This window comes from Dreissena polymorpha, chromosome 8, assembly GCF_020536995.1.
Source record: "Dreissena polymorpha isolate Duluth1 chromosome 8, UMN_Dpol_1.0, whole genome shotgun sequence".
In the NCBI taxonomy this organism is placed as follows: Eukaryota; Metazoa; Mollusca; class Bivalvia; order Myida; family Dreissenidae; genus Dreissena; species Dreissena polymorpha.
Window position 1 is genome coordinate 65,360,780 of NC_068362.1, and position 18,076 is coordinate 65,378,855.

At 32.3% G+C, this 18,076-nt stretch overlaps 1 protein-coding gene across 23 annotated transcripts in view; it reads right to left on the reverse strand.

Moving 5' to 3' along the window:
• Nucleotides 1-18,076, reverse strand: part of LOC127842803 (tripartite motif-containing protein 45-like) — a 203,529-nt gene that overhangs the window by 151,586 nt on the left and 33,867 nt on the right. For 18 of the 23 annotated variants that reach the window (XM_052372539.1, XM_052372538.1, XM_052372533.1 and 15 more), the window contains exon 5: nt 4,417-4,431. The exons of the other annotated variants lie outside the window; for them this stretch is intronic. In XM_052372539.1, the coding sequence (XP_052228499.1) occupies nt 4,417-4,431 (15 nt within the window). The remainder of the gene's footprint in view (nt 1-4,416; nt 4,432-18,076) is intronic. 23 annotated transcript variants of the gene reach the window in all.

Genomic DNA, 18,076 nt, shown 5'->3' on the forward strand with positions numbered 1-18,076 from the left:
ATCGCTACGTGTTAGTGACCTTAGTTTGTGCGCAGTAGAAGGCATATGTTCATTGACATGGTGTGACCTCGGTGACTGATAGGTATTAGTAGCTGCTTTAGATCAAGACGTCATCGGCAGGGATTGGGTACTTGGACGCTCATTAACCGAGGATGATAGTGATAACTAACTGTGAACTGCTGAAAACTGAAAGGTACGAGTATTTGTCTACACTGAGCTTTGTCGTGAGTTAGACATTGAGAAATTAAACACCTGTATCTGATCATTTTGCAGAGAGACAAGTGGGTCAATACTACCATATTGATTAACCTGTTTTTGCCCAGAATAGAGAACCAGTCTGGAAATTCATCTCGGATCACCTGCATCGTCAAGTCCCAGTTCACTTTTTGTACTTTAGAGTTAGGATGTTTTGATTTTAGATCATGGAAATCTTGCCATAGAAGCTTACATGCAAGACGAATTTCTAGCGGGAAGTCTCTATCTATAGAGTGCCTTGTACCCTTTAATTTGTAGAAACTACTCATTACGAGTTCAACGTCCGTAAAGTACCGAAAACAGATTGGCCTTGAATTATCTTGTTTGAATTTTCCGAATCGATGTGCTCTAACCATGTTCATATTGTCGCCATCAAGACTCAAACATTCACTCAATATTATACAGACTACGCTTAAGCAGTTTATATTTTTCCTTTCACCAACAAAACACATTTTGTTTCTATTTTTGAGTCTCACTATCTATCGACCTATACGCTAATGTTTTTTCAGAAGTAGATCTACATTGTGTGTATTTACAACGGTGTTGACTTCATTTAATTTCTTGTTGATATATATGATGTTCTCAATTTTAGTGGCAAGTTGTTTTTGAGTATGACTAGAATCTGCGTTTATATATTTCAGTCCATCATATATTAACGACAGTGATTTACTCAATGAGTTCATGTCCACAACAATTGTCGGATATTTGCCTGTATTTCGCTTTCGCCTTTTTTCCATTTCCAGTCGACCTTCGTCGGGACTGTCATCAATGGCATACATGCTCGTTGCCATAGTAGATCGAATGAAAGCAGTTTAACGGTAGTGATTTCAGATGATTAAATTCAGTATCATTGTACCGTACTGAAACCGATATATTCCCGATAATTGGTTGAGATTAGCTTCTCCTAGCACAACTGATAATCGGTGCTCGGAATTCACAATGCTAAATTCACACAAAGAATTTTACAAATTGTTCAAATGTATCACAGAAATTGTCAAATATCCTTCGATAACCCACACTGACAGTACTGGTGTGAATATGCCTTTGAAGGGGATGGATATAAAAGCATCAATTTAAGTTTATCTACATCACCACATTTGTTTATATAGTACGAAAACTTTGGGTACGAACAAATTTTGCCAAATTTGGGAATGAACAAAAATTAGGTACGAAAAAAAAATTGGTGCGAAAACAATGTTTGGTACGAAAACAAACTAGGGAACGAAAAAGAAAATGGGTACGAAAAATTTTGAGTACGAAAAAACTGTGGGTACGGTGAAGTAGTACTGGTGGGAAACTTGACCCATTCAGCGAAACTGGGAGGCGGGTTACATTCTTGATCAAATCTAAAAATAAATACATTGGGAGTTTTCCCAGTGTCTCAGCGTTTGAAGTGCCACATGGCAGTTTCGGTTCTGGTTCCTGTCCCGAATCTCTCGATAAGTTTGAAAGAGGACGGTAACCAAGCCACCTTAACCTTTATCAATTATAATCAGCGAAGTATGCTGATTGAGAAAATTTAGCTGACTCAATCAGACTTGCTTTGTCTTTTACATAGGTCGCCATAATTGTGAATAATTTGTTCATGGTATAATAGCTTAGAAGAGCTGCTTCGCTGAAGCAGCATCGTCAAACATGCACTTATTTGTAAATATGTCCAGTTTTAACCACCTAGCTCACACAAACGTGACTTTACAGACACACCACATCACTTTATATGTTCTCGCAGAAAGCAAATAATAAACTTCTTTGCGAACTGTAACGCTTGTGAATATATAAAAATGGTCTCATGGTGTCTGTCAATTTCTCAAACTCTGACATGTATTTTTAACTTGTACTTACTCTATATCCGAACACTAACACAATACAAACGGCAATCGTATTAAATGTTAACACCATCGTTATATGTTAGCGTCGTGTAATCGTTTCCACATGAGTCCATATCCCAATCGTAAAATAAGATATTTGGTGATGCCTTTATCTTCCAGTCTTATACATCGTTTTACCTAGACTTCTTCTGATAATGCGTGTACTGGGAAAATAACACGCAAATCACATTAGGCACATTTATAACATTTAAGGAATATTACTGCATTTGTTAAGTGTAGATAAAGAAATTGAATTGCTGAACATACATATAGAACTGAGATTTTTGTCCAAAGACAAAATTGTTGAAATACATTTTTTATCTCACGTATCCCTCCGTGAGGTGCGTACAGTTCGCAATATAAACGACAATCTAAGATCAACATTCGTATATTAAGCTTATGAACATCATGCTTGCTTTGGGACAAACAAAATAAACATGAAAATTACGAATTAGAGCTAGTGCGATCGTCTTGCTAACTCTGAAATCGAAATTCAAACACGAAACGCGAGTATCGAGCGAGGTTGAATGGCGAGCCAGCATTGCAATTTACTTTCAAAGGGAATCGCGCATATCGAGCTGGTAAAAGTGTTGTGCAAGGTCTTATAATAACGTTTAAACTTGAACCGCAAATACCGAGCTATGTTTAATTTGAATTTAGAGCCTTCAATAACATCCTCATTCATATGCAAATCGCGAATATTGCGCTAAGACTGTTTTCAATATTTAAACAAAAACGTAACAATCAAATAAGTTTAATTTCGATCAAGCGCTGACATCGACATTCACATTTGAAACGCGAATATCGAGGTGGTACATATATCAATTTTAAGTAAGATTCGCGAATAAGATCAATTTCGAGCATGCTTTGACATCAACATTCAAAGGTGATGAAAATGTCAAACTGATGAGGATATCGTGCGGGCTTTGAAATAAATATACAAAGCCAAACGTAAATAACCGAGTTTTGCAGATATCAAGCTATATTGAAATCACGATATTCTATGCTGAAATGCAAGCAAGCAAGAACATCCAATTTCTAGGCTTAAATGCAAGCAAGCGAGAACATCCACTTTTAAAGGCGAACCGCGAATATCGAGCTTGTGAGATTTCGTTATTGCTCTAAGACAGAAATTCATTTGTCGACATAAACAAATAGGGATTGACACATGAAATTCAAACTGAAGCGCGCCATGTAGAATTCTCCGACAATCTTGTCAGAGTTTTCCGTGGCTAAATCTGCATTGTTATGTTAGCCAAATTGTTCATGCTTTTTTCAGATTCTACATTATTAACAATTTTAAATGAATAGTTTGATACATAGTTTACATAATGTGTGTAAAGGCAGATTACGTGCAGACTATTCTTTGTAATGAAAAAGTAAAATGAATGTAATTTTCTGCACTTGTTAAACGTTGAAAACATGCATTAATGGTATGACAACGTCTTTAAATGTTTTGTTCACAAATGTAGATTTCAGGTTACATTTTTCTCTATAACTTCTAACGATTATCAGCTTTAAATATGCCTTCGCGCTCTTTAGATGACTTAACTCCATATTTCGATGTGATACGATATCTCTTTTCGAGGAAGCACACAAGCCGACATGCAAAACCAAGCGCGAATATCGAGCTGGTACAATTATTGTCCTTGCACTTAGACCAAACTTTAATAACGACTAAAAATCATACATCCCCATTCACAATATTCAAAGTGAAGCGCAACCTTATATTATTTCCCGTCATTTTTGTCAGAGTTCTCCCCAGCTAAATCGTTTTCTTAATAAAGCAAACATGTACATGTTTATTAAAGGTCTTCATACTTTGGGCATATTGTATAAGTTTTATTCCGCATATTTTATAGACAAACATATTACTTTTATGCAAAATTCGCTATTATGTGGACTTAATCTAATATAGTAAATAAAAGTATTCCTATGTTTTTTTCACTTTCCTAATCTAATGCTTTATACATGTGAATAAATTAATATTCATAGCCTTGATTCGATAATAAAGACAGAACGAGAACTCTGATTTCATATAAAATACGATCTGAGTCTGAGTTCATAGAGCGTGTAAAATACCAAACAAGAGCGTGCATCATCATATGTTTAGGCCTAGATTTTAATTGAAACACATAGATGTGAAGACTTTAAGGAAGTCCGCATACATCTTCATCTTTTGAAGCAAATAAGTAATTCCTTGTTTCAAACATCAAGCGAAATTTTGTATAAATTACAAGAGGCTCATATAGATTGATTCAATCATATATAGATATAACAGTACGTTACTCACCGAACAGTCCGTATCCTGAAATACACAAATGATAAGCCATATTTAAATATAGCACAATATTTCGATAAGATAAGTATTTTGTTACTGTTTATAACAAACGATTCATGTCTTCACAGGAAATCCCGTTGTATTATTTTTCACAAGAGGGACATAATATATATACACTCGGGTTTTATGAGAATATTTAAATCGGCTAAATGTGTATTGGATTTGTGTTATATTACATTCATCAATACAAACAAAGCATTGTTTAATTTGCACGAAATACATCAAATGTGAACCTGTCTTAAATCTTAAACATCTCATTTCCGTACTATATATTTAGAAACAATTTACAACAGTTTATTAAGGATTTTGAGAGGTGAATTCACACACTTACTAAACTTTCATTCTTTGTGTATAACCTTACGTTAACATTTCAAAGAAACGCAGTTAATCGATATTCTCAGAGTAAGATATCGTGTGTACTACTGTTCAAGGGGCCTTTTCACAGATTTTGGCATGTTTTGAAGTTTTTCATTAAATGCTTTATATTGATAAATGTAAACATTAAATTTTAAAAGCTCCAGTAAAATATAAACAAATAAAATTTTAAAAAAGGAAAAAAAAGTAGCCCGCAGCAGGGTTCGCACCAGTGACCCCCGGAATCCTGAAGTAAAAACGCATTAACCAACTGAGCTATCCTGCCAAGCGTACATAAGTTGCGTATTTTATACGTTATATAAGCAATCTTCGTAGTTTCACAAATTTAAACGACAACAACAGAACTCTCCAAATTATTCAATCGTTTCGCGCTGCAACGCTTTATAATTTTTAGGTTTTTAAATCGTAAAAAGATGCATATAATGGCTGTATTAGACCATGGCAAATGTTCAGTAATACTGTTTCCTCACACATATCATAACTAAACCGAAAATTTGCGAATCTGAAACAACTTTTTTCAATTTTGTCAATTTACCAAACCGTGAAAAGATCCCTTTAAGTGTTTAAATAGCTCCGAAAATGGAGTCAGTGACCGCAATAAACAGACACGTTTAATTATTGCACATATAGTTTCAATCAAGTATCTCTTTATACACTTAAAGTCACATATTATGAATAGATAACTTTTTTCCACCCAAATACTTACGCTTTGATAATAGTCTTTTGTTTAATTTTGTACAGGGAGCAGAAACAAAAGTGTACTTGGAAATGCACATTTAATATAATTTACGTTACTGCATTGGTGAAACATCGAAAGCCTAGGCTTTTATTTTCCTTTTCAAATTACTCTGTAGCTGCAACATATATTTAAGGGACCGTTAACCAGATTGACGAATAAAAAAAGTTTTAAATACCTTACTCTTATACAATTATTAGTTTATATTGATTAAAATATCACGACTGGTATATCACATTACTTGAAAAAGGTTGTTAAGTTTTCATACTTTCAGTATATTCGGTTAAAATTTTACTGGGGATGTGTACCAGGTAACTACTAGTTAACTGTAAATTACGCAAGTGGATTGATCATCATCGTCAGGTGGTAAACCCAGGAATGCAAATTGTGCATGCGTAGTGAATTGTATATATTATAAATATATAATGATCAAGTTTGAGAGAGTTCGTCAATGTACGCTACCCATAATTTAACAAAAAGATCACATGTCCTTTAAATATGGCGTCTATCCAAACATGTGATTGTAGTAACCAACAAAAATGGTTTTTACACGGATATGAACCACACAAATGATAAATTACGCATAGTAGATATTGATATTAGGATGTTTAGTTTTATATGCAATAAAAAATTACACTTGACATAAAGTTAAAATTTAAAACATTGTCATATAAACAAACATGTACTCGTGACCTATTTAATTAAAATGTCAAACATAGGGTCATGACATTATTATAAAATAAGGCATACCCGTAGCAAGGGGGGTGCGTTGGGTGCTTTTGCACCCAATATTTTGTGACGAGGAAAAAAAATGCATTTTTGCCAGTAGTTTGTGGTTATAGGGTCTTTATGAAGCCTTAATTGTTATATATTTCTGAAATTGGTTTAGGATATGATAAGTAATTTGTTTAAAATAGTTTGAAAAAGAAAAAAGTAACCAGTTATACCATTTTGATTTCTGTTAAGTATTGATGCAGATTAGAGAAGAAGATACGGTTTAGCAATACTAGGCCTCTTGTACTGTACATATTAGCAGACAAACAATTGTTTTGAAAATAAAAGTTAACAAATTCTTTTTAATTTGCTTGATTTATGAATGGTAGAATTTGGAATAGTAAATTACACCAATTTATAAAGATTCCAATACATAATTATATTTTATACCGTTCCTATTGTTGATTTTACATTCTATTTATTTGTTGTTGCATAAACATTTGTTGTTTCACGCACAAAGTGTTTGCGCGCAGGCTAGTGGCGAGTTAAACACCGTATAAAATAGTGTATTATGGAATACATGTATGTTGTATCATATTCATGTCGATCAGTCACTGAGTATGGTCGTTGTATCATATTCATGTCGATCAGTCACTGAGTATGGTCGTTGTATCATATTCATGTCGATCAGTCACTGACTATGGTCAATGAAAGTTAAATTTCATATAAAGACTCTCCATAACTTCAGTCTTTAAATACCAATAAAAAGTCACCAGAATGCAGGAATTTACGTTTCATTTTCAAAATGTCTAGGCGGAGGACCTCCAAACCCTCGATTGCAGGAGGGGGAACCCTTTCCCGCACCTGCCTCCCTCACCACTAAGTTGCTCAATAAAAATCGTTAATGGGAAAATTCGCACCCCCCTTTTCAAAACCCTGGTTACAGGCTTGTAAGAGAATCGTATTTGTTTTCCACTATCATTTGTGTTTACGGTATTAAAATTAGTATGTTAATTTCTCTTTCGCTGACTTTTCAACCTGTCATTTATTATTTCCTATTAGATAATAGTTTATTAGAAAATCCATAAGCAGATGGTATATTTGACATGAACTTTCCTGAAAAGATACATTGTATTAAATACTAATTTTGTGTCAACGTTTTGTACCTACTAAATAGTTGAACATTGTATTTTCGTTAATGTCTTTAGTATACACAATAAAAGTGAGGATAATGATGTTGAGCCTTCAGAGCATATTCAAATAATGCAATGCAGGGCACAGTCAATTTAAGTAATGTCGTTATATTTGTTTTGCTCAATTTCATGCGAATCAACAAATTAAGGCATTACAAAGATATTTACAAACAGAGGCTATTTCTATAAAGTAAACGTAACTGAATAGCAATAGAAAATGTCGTCCGCTTGATTACATGAGTTCGGATATTTATTTGAGGTATTGAATTAGAGTTTAAAGTAGATATCTCATTTGTAGATTTTTCTTTGAACTGAACAATCAATTGAATTTGATTTGGAATGTTAACGTTGTTTTATGCATATATAAGTTTTATATTGAATTCTTTATAACAACAATTAGGATGTTAAAAACAATAAATAACCTTAAATAAATAAATATTTATCTATATTTCGACATAAAGAGACGTTGTGTGACTTTTGCTGGCAGCTCGAATACTTATTTAGCACGTTGCCAGGGAAACATACATTTTTATACTGGTGGATATGGAAGTCTTGTGTTTGTTTTACTGTATTATCTAACAAAAGCAAAGCAAAACCTATATACGTTTATTATAACCATTAATATCGTCTGAATTTCAGTATTTATTTAATGGAATAAATACTGTTTACGATTACAAATGATAAGATATATTTGTTTTTAGAAACTTGTTTGATTACAGCCATGAATTATTTTAACATAATTAAGAAATCACGCACCTTCGGCAAACCATATTCAAAAGTCTAATTGGCTTCACATTTAACGTCAAGATTTATTTTTCATGTTAGTGGCAAACCAAGTATTGTTTTATACTAATGGCTTGCTTGTTGTAAACGTTCTCGTTTCCTATACTGCCGTTTAAGATTCGTGGTTAGAGTGTGGCTATGATATTAATTACTGAAAACATCATCGTGAATGATAAAATATCATATTATAACGAAAACTCAACATTTCTGGGAAAAAAAATCACTATCAAATATATAACCATTTGATAGTGAAACATTTATTTATCAGAAACGTTAATTTTCGTTATACATTGATTTTTTATCATTCCAAATTATGTTTTAACTAATTAATATCATAGCAACACGCTACCCACCTGTGATAGTCATTATTCCCTCTCAATCGATTTGATTTGTTTCAGTAACACCTTGTTTGGGCGTTTTTGTCAGTTACAAACACTTTGTCGTCGTTTTCGTTTTGATGGTGTCAAGAAAATTTGTATAACCCTTTCATAGATATTAATATATTATATTAATATAATAAATAATATTATTTGATATACGCTAACTACATGCTAAAAACAAAGAACCTCGTTATACACATTCATCGCATCAAACAAATTTATTTTACCAATCGTATCGTGCCTAGTCTCTAAACTATTTCAGAATGTTGCATTATACAAATTTAATCAAATAAGTCAGTTTTAGTATATACTCTCCCATACTTAATGGATTAGGTGATAATTATATCTACCTTCAATAATTTAACGGTCTTTTAAATATAGACAAGAGTGACATGAGTGAGAAAATACTTGTTTAATGGAACAGTTTAAACATTAAATAATGGTAATAAATCTTGTCGTAAGAAATATTACTATATTCACCTGGCTGTCTTCTGGCCATTGAAACACATAAGTCATGAACCACATTAATATATATATATATATATATATATATATATATATATATATATATATATATATATATATATATATATATATATATATGTGTGTGTAATACGATACGCATAGTATATAAATTGTATGCGATTTTGTGAAATACTGAATTATGATTTTCTCGCAATTGGGAGTCAATACAAATCTGCTCAAGCGTTTCAACGATTTTATAATTCGCCAGCTTTTAATTATATTTCTTCTATATAACATTTTCTAAACAATATTGTTTTATTTTCGCGAAATAACTAAGCGGGTACCTGGCGTTCTGGAGGTAGGAGCATAATTGTGCTGTATATAACAAAAAAATTTCTTTCTTATTTTCTCGCTATATGTCACTCGGTGTTTCATCTACACATGTACACCATTTTTAATTTATAACGCGTCATCTGGTTGGTTGTTCTCATTGTGTTGGCCAATGATATGGCGTTTTAGAACCGAGTATTCGATCGACACAATATGACAGCAAAACACAGACATGTAGCGAGAAAGTCGAATTTAATTGAATATTAAAGTTATTAGCCAAGCATGAGATCGGTAAGTAGTGTAATCTCGTTGCTTTTACTGTCTTTTAACGAATCCAGTTGGATTTTGTCGGCAACTGCATGGGAACATGTGTGTTTTCGATGAAAAAGGTCACGTCCAGTGTTCCACAATCTTTCAGCAATAGGCATATAGTGCGTTTCATACCTTGTGTATATATAATACCTTTACGAGGGTTATTTTTTCAAACTGTGTATTTTTGTCAATATTCGTTGTTGAAAAGTCAAACCATGCACAACAGGTGTACATTTAACAATCTGGAACCCCTGGGGTAAGCTCGGGGGGGGGGGGGGGGGTAAAGTCCCGGGGGGGGGGGGCAAATTTATGATACTGCTGCCTGTGAGTTTTATTGTACATTTTAAACAACCGAAGGTTTTCGTTATTTACGTACTAAGACCATTCTGTTTTAACTTGCCTGATATTTTAGAGCCGGTTTTCTTAATAAAGTAACTTTGTTCTCATATTTAAGTGATAAAAGGAAACGTTTAAAAGCAAAATATTGTAACGAGCCCAGCGGCTCTTCTTTTTCTTTTCCTTATTTCAACTTGATAGCGGGCCTATTTTGGTGTTAAACCTACCTTTCTTTCATTAAGTTGTGTTAAACATTTTATATAAAATGGACTCTGTTAAGGTTCATGTAGAGGCTCCATTTTGAAAAATGTGGGACCCCTTGCATTGAACTCAAATTTGACTAAAGGAGAAGTGCCACATTGAAATTGTATACATATATACTTTTAAGGATGTTTATCTTTCAAACTGCTACCAATTTTGTACATCAACGTGTCACAAAATCAATCAAATTACAGAGCGATTTTAACACAAAAACATACATTATTTTCAAAAATCTGAATCATGTTTATTCAAAGTAGTTCGGTGAAAAAGTATAGCACAAGTGAATAATATCGACATTGACGAGGGCAAGTTACACTTAGATAGTAAACAAAAGTTTACATATCTAGAAATATCAAAACTCGAACACATGTCATTTCATCACCATGGGGGCAGCCATTTTTAAATTAATAAAATAGAAAGAAACATGCTAAAAACTCATCGCCTAATTGACATTCCAAACGGTTGACGATGACAAATGCATTGGATTGTAATCGTTCCGTTGATGTTTGCAAACTGCACGATCAGACCTCATTAACACTAAAAAATTAACTATGTAAGAAGCATTTCACCAATATTTACAATGGTTTGAAATCACACGTACTTATATTATTGCGCATAAAATAGTACGCTTACAGACTGACAGAAAGATCGATACGTAACTCCGTTCAATTCATCACGGTATACTATTATATTGATAATATATAATAATACATCGCTTTAACAATCTAAAAGTAGAAATAATTCTTTTAAACGGAGTTTTTAATTACGAAAGTGAAAACAACGGAAGTTTGATTGATATTCTGTGAGATGCACTTCGGCTCCAGAAAAACAATACAAATTAACTAAAAAAGACGCGTGGGGGACAATTTTCAGCTGGAAAATATTTGAAGTAGGGTCAGTGATGATATCTCTACGTGGTCATTTCAGTTATTTAGTGCGATCTCTTACTGATTAATGTTAAAAGTTGTAAAAACTACGGTCAATAACTGTGTAGCTTTAGGAGAATGTGGTCGTTTACCAATGTACGTCATTTATCACTCAAAATGTATAAAATACTGGTGTAAACTTCTCCAGATGCCTGACAGAAGATATCCAAAAAACTGTTTTAAAATGTTAAAGTCATTAGATGATATTGGAAGGCGAAATTGGGCCACGGATGTAAAGGAGCTTCTTTTTAAATATGGGTTCGGCTTGATTTGGCCCTCACAGGATGTTGGTGATATTAAATTAGTCATGCTCCGTTTTAAACAACGCCTTACTGATTGTGCAACTCAAACCTGGCACGAAAATATAAATGACTCTTCAAGATGCGATACTTACAGACAATTTAAAAGTTTATTAAACACGGAACGATATTTAGACATAACAATTCCATTTCATTGCAGACAAGCGTTAGCGAGATTTCGTTGTTCAAGCCATAGGTTTCAAATGAGTTAGGTAGACAATGAGGAATACCAAGAAATCTTAGAATATGTGCACATTGTTAATTAGAAAATGAATCTGTAAAAACAGATGATGAATATCATGTATTTTTTGAATGCTCTAAATATGCTGACATTAGGCAAATCTATTATTATAATTGGTATCATGGCAGGCAAACTGTTTCAAATTTCTTTGATCTGTTAAGAAATGAAAATGTGTTTGTTATTAAAAGAATAGCCTTTTATGTTTACCATTTAATACGTTCTTCATATGGAACGTAATACTTGTAGTGGAAGTATGTTTGTTCTTATTTGGGTTTTTTTGTTCAATGATATTGTATATATAAATATATAAATATATATATATATATATATATATATATATATATATATATATATATATATATATATATATATATATATATATATATATATATATATAGGTAGAGACAACTCTCTGTATTATCTGTATATATATATTTTGTAAACATGATTTATTATGGGCCGGAGGCCTTTGTTTACAATAAACTTACTAACTTACTTTATTCAAAGTGTGTTGTTTTTTTATATATCGTAAGATATTGCTATGTACATGTTGTGTAGATTTCTTGATTATTTTTTGAAAGTCATTTGCATGTATAGCAAGGTGAACTTATCATACATTTGTGTATTTATTTTATAATCGGACACCAGCTCATATCTGTCAGTCTTGTTAAAATGTACGCTGCATATTACAAAATAGGTTTGTGCTACCAATCTTGTATTAATTTTATTGATAATCGCAATACAATGAACATTTTAAATATGGTATGTATTACGTTCTCATCTTTGGCTGTCCCTATAAGGAAAATTATTAACAGATTACTTTATTCAACACTTAAATAATTGAAAACATAAATGTGCAGTAAATATAATATTGATATCATTTGTATTTTTTAATCACAACTCAAATACAAATATTCAATTTCTGAACGTGCATTGAAAGCAAATTATTCAAATCATGTTAAATTAATTCTAAACACGATTAATGTAAAGCTAAATATATTTACCCGTCACTTCAAAGGTATTATTATTTAGCTATGTATGCTTAAATTTGATACCTGTATTCGCATTTGCCATTGAGCAGATACAAATATCGTGCTAGCGATGATATTACAATTCAACCATGAATGGAGAGTATTGAGCTAGTTCTAATCTCCAGTATGCGCTGACATCAACATATAAATATTGAGCTGGTAAGAATATCATGCCTGATATTAGGTCGAAACTTAAAAAGGCCATTTGTGTAAGCCAAAATGTTCATGCACCATTACAGATCTTCTCCATTATGATATTGTGAATGCACCTTGTTTAACAAATGTTGAAGATGAACAGATTATAATTATAACGAATTGGCTAATTTGTGAATATCGTCTAATTTTGGCAATTAACGTACTACGACCATGCTGATTTATAGCTAAATAAACTTCAGCCAACAGTTTATATAGTATTGACAGACATGTACGCTGAAGCGAACCCCATATCGAAAGTCAACTAGAGTCGTAACATATTTATGTCACGCTATAAATCAAAGATAGTTCATTTTCTTTCATACATTTCTACATATATTGGTAAATGAATGTAAATTACTGCATCGGGGCATATTTAAGGTTAAAATGTTTCAAATGCATCTTACAATAGATGAAAATAACTATCATCAGCCTGAAATTCACAATTTTGACGCCATTGTCGCTTTGTCACGTGACCAGTTTTCATTCGGATACTTTCGGATTGATTATGGAATTTTTTGCTGAAATTGTAAACATTACTTTCGTTTCCTGATATCTATTATTTGTGACTAACAACTTACGTCTGTTGGATTAAAAGACTGATTTCAAAGTGAATCAAGTAATTTTAAATAATTTTAACTTTGAGATTGTATTTACACTACAATGTGTTTACAAAACAAACAAGAATAATTTAAAATACCGGGAAATGTCATTCTGAATTTGAAAACACTTGAGCACATGATACGATGTCTGTTACTAAACATGGAAATAACGTAAAATTACCGTAAAATCTCGGGAGATTCACATTTCAAAATGTCTGTTGCATCGCAGAAAAGATACATTTCAAATGTTTAAGATAGTTTTTTGTGAAAGAATATATCAGTTAAATGTGAAAATGTCAATCTGTCCGATCAAGTGGTTGATTTGGGCCAATAACTGCATTTAAAAGCTGTTTGGGACCGGTCTTTGTTAACTCTCAACTTTTCTGGAATTTCTGGTTGACTTACCAAACGGGGTTGGTCCATAACTTTAAAGTCGCGCCAGTCAAAAATCATAAAAAGCGATATTTAAAGTTATGGTAGCCAGAACTAGTTAATTTAACTTGCCTGATCACATTTTTTTCAGTGCCGGTTTTCTAAAAAAAAGTTACAATTTGTATTTTATATCAAAGTGTTAAAAGGGAGACGTTTAAAAGCAACAAACTATAATATAAGATAATTGTATTTGTTTTAAACTATCATTTGTATTTACGGTATTAAAATTAGTATGTTTATTTCTCTATTGCTGACCTGTCAACCTGTCATTCATTATTTAATATTAGTACATTAGAAAATCCATAAGCAGATGGTATATTTGACATGTACTTTCCTGACACATAAATTGTATTGAAAACACCTTTGTTGTCAACGTTTTGTACCAAATTGAATAGTTAAACATTTCATTTGCGTTAATGTCTTTAGTATACACAATAAAATTAAGTATACTAATGTTTAGCCTTCAGAGCATTTTCAAATGAAGCCATGCGGGGCTCAGTCAATTTAAGTAATGCCATTATAGTTGTTCGCTCAATTTAATGCGAATCAAAAATGTAAGGCTTTACCAAGATATTTACAAACAAATGCTCTTTCTTTAAAGTAAACGTAACTGAATAGCAATAGAAAATGTTGTCCTCTCTTTTACACGAGTTCAAATGGAGGTTTTGTCGTAGAGTTTAAAGTATACATCACATTAATAGATGCTTTTGCTTTGAACTGAACAATCAATTTAATGTAATTTGGAATATAAACGATATTATGTTTATATAAGTTTTATATTGAATTTTTCCTACAAAAATTAGGATGTTAATAAAATTAATAATTTTAAATAAATAGTATTTTGTGTGGGCCTTTGGTGGCAGATCGATTAGTTATTAAACGCGTTGCCAGGGAAACATACATGTTTAACGTTGTGGATATTCAAGTCGTGTTTTTATTTTACTCTACTTGTGAAATAATTTGATTATCTTACAAAAGCCACGAAAAAAGTATATATGTTTAATATAACCATTAACATCGTCTGGATTTAAGTAGTTATTAAATGGAATCGTAAATAAAGTTTGCGATTAAAGCAATACGAAATATCTGTATATATACAAAGAATGTGCTCTTCTGTATCATCGACTGATTTGACTATTAAAGGAGTCTTTTGCCTGGGTAAAACCAGTACTTGGTGTCTTTGGGGAGATCTTAAGAACGCTCACACAATGTGAATCGCACATGTGACCTTCCGATCGTTATGCGGACAACATATCTACTACGCCACGATTACCAATCTAATCGAAGTAAAGCGACACAATAATTACACTATCGTACAAAAATATGAGCAATTTTGTTTCTTGAATGTCTGTTCGTATTTGATCGAAGTTTAAATATTGCGATACACATGGTAAAATTTTAACGTATTATCTATTTCACCGGTACCCTTGTTAACGAAGTTGAATGTTGCTACTTTACTTTACTTTACCCACTTTACTTAAGGTAAAATTAATGCGAAAATAAAGGCTAATATAGGTTTTCGTTGTAACTATCCCTAAAATTATTTCGGACAAACAATAAAAAGCATGGATAACTATTTAATAGTTTCATCAAATGGGAATGTGAGCTCGTATAGATTAGACTGATAGCAATTTTGCCCATGCCGTCATTAAATAAATATCCGTGCCCAGTCTCTGAAAATGCATTAAATAAAAAATAAATAAACCAGGAAATAATGGTCTTGAACTCATATTTATCTGATCGAAGTAGAGATGCAACATATTTACTCTAAACGTCATATCATTAAAAGTAATGCGATTTAATCGTTATATCGCATACATTTGAATAATAGTACGTTAACAGTAAAGATTAAGTGTTTCTTGTATTCTTGTTCGTCTTAATTCGAAGTTAACATATAGCAATAAGCAAGAGCATAAACCCCTCATAGTTTTTATATTTTTTAATTATCTAATACATCGGTAACCTGGTTAACACAGTCGCATGGTGTTTTTTCGTATTTAGGAACGAATGAATAAGATGGTAAAACTTTAAAGAGACATGTTCACAGATTTTGGCATGTTTTGAAGTTTGTAATTACATGTTTTAAATTGATCAATATAAACTTTTAAACTAATAAGCTCAAGTATAAAACAATAATGATTTAAAGTAAGGCAAAGTCAGATCCTTGGAGTAAAAGTCTTAGAAGCTAACACTCAGCCATACGTTCTAATATATTTAAAAACGTATTCCATACTATACATCAGCAATTATCATGTAAAAATAAAACGGTAACAACAGAGCCCTTCGAATTATTCAATCGTTTGGCTTTTGCAACGCTATATAATTTTAAGGTTTTGTAATCGTCAAAAGATGCATATCACGGTTATTTAAGAGCATGGTTAGTTTTTAGTATAACTGATTCATTGTACATATCATAACTGCAATAACAATATGCAAATCTGAAAAAAAAGTTTGTCAATTTTCCAAAACCTGAAAATATCCCTTGAATTTAGTAGTTTACATAAATGAAGGTATGTTTTATATATTTTAATAAGTCAAGTTATTTAACATACCAAGTTCTCACTTTTGATCTAAAAGTACAGCAATGATGTAACGCATTAATAGTGTTGAAAAAAATCAAAAACGATATCATAGTTGTAGGCTTGCGAACGACTAAGGTTAATAGCGCGGTTCTGGAAATCGGTCTGCAAAAGAGCTGCTGTTCATCGGATCATAAAAAATCATGGATTGAAGGCAACTTATTGTATCCGTTAAGTACTGTCTTTGAGATACAAAAGTTCTACTCTCAACCCACATCCGCACCGAGAAAGAGTATACTTTGCATTACTGTTTTGCATAATGAAAATAGTCCACTATGTGCTTTGTTATAATCACTCAACACAGTCTCCTTAAGGTTACATCGGCAAATCAGCAAAAAGTGCATTCTTGTAGATGAACTCTGAAAAACTCACATACATGAACATGCGCCCAACACAGAAGGTGAGTATTTTAATTAGCAACCTTAATTTCAGCCGATTCCTCATCAGAACAACGAGCGTAAACTGAAAAACCCAGTACCATTTTAATCAGTGATCGATAGAACCATTATTACATTGTGTAAAGCAAAAACATTTATTTAAGGAAAAAAGTTTTATTTGTATATGCATATACATCCCATTTCATTATTGTTTCATTATAATAAGTAGTACACTGTTAATTGAGCAAAATTGTGATCATCGGAAATAATTAATACATATTCGCGGCAAATCAACATACAACAACACACAAGGTTTATTGTGATCATTTTCTATATTGTTTGTGTTCGAAATATGTTTTAATAATACATATATTTATATAAAACCAGATTTTCGCAAGGATGGCAAACTTCGCACTTTTACTCGGTACTCGGTCACTAAATCGTCCGGGGAAGACATAATGGAGTATCGAGAAACGTTGATAACACAGTATTTCTTTCAAGATGCGAACACGAAAACTATCACAATAGTGTAGAGTCATGATACGACGGAATTATCTAACTACAAAAATGTGCCGTTCTTGGTTTGTCGGTACGAAAATCCTTCTTCAAAGACTGAATAGGCTATCGAAATTTGCAAGCTTGCTATGAATAACACAATTTTAACTTCCATTTTATATCGTAAAGTATTGTGCGTAGATGTTCAAAATTATAAGTAGCAAAGAGATGTTTAAATATCCGAGTCATGAGAAAATGGGTATTATTCCTTATGCGACCAGCGTACCTAAAGCCAAGCTTGCACATCTCGCCGTCTAGTAAGGTGATACCTAATTCAACTAAGAAACCTTGCGTGATCTATAGTGGACAGCGTAGCTAATGACCAGACTTCGCAATTGCGCTGACTGTGATTGAACTACGATATCCGAAACGCAATAAGACCTATTTCCGCAGAACGCGGCTGTAAAAGTGTAATTGGAATGTGTCAACATAAAACTGCGTTATAATTAAATATTAAAATACCAAATATAATGATGTCGAAAAAATTAACTTA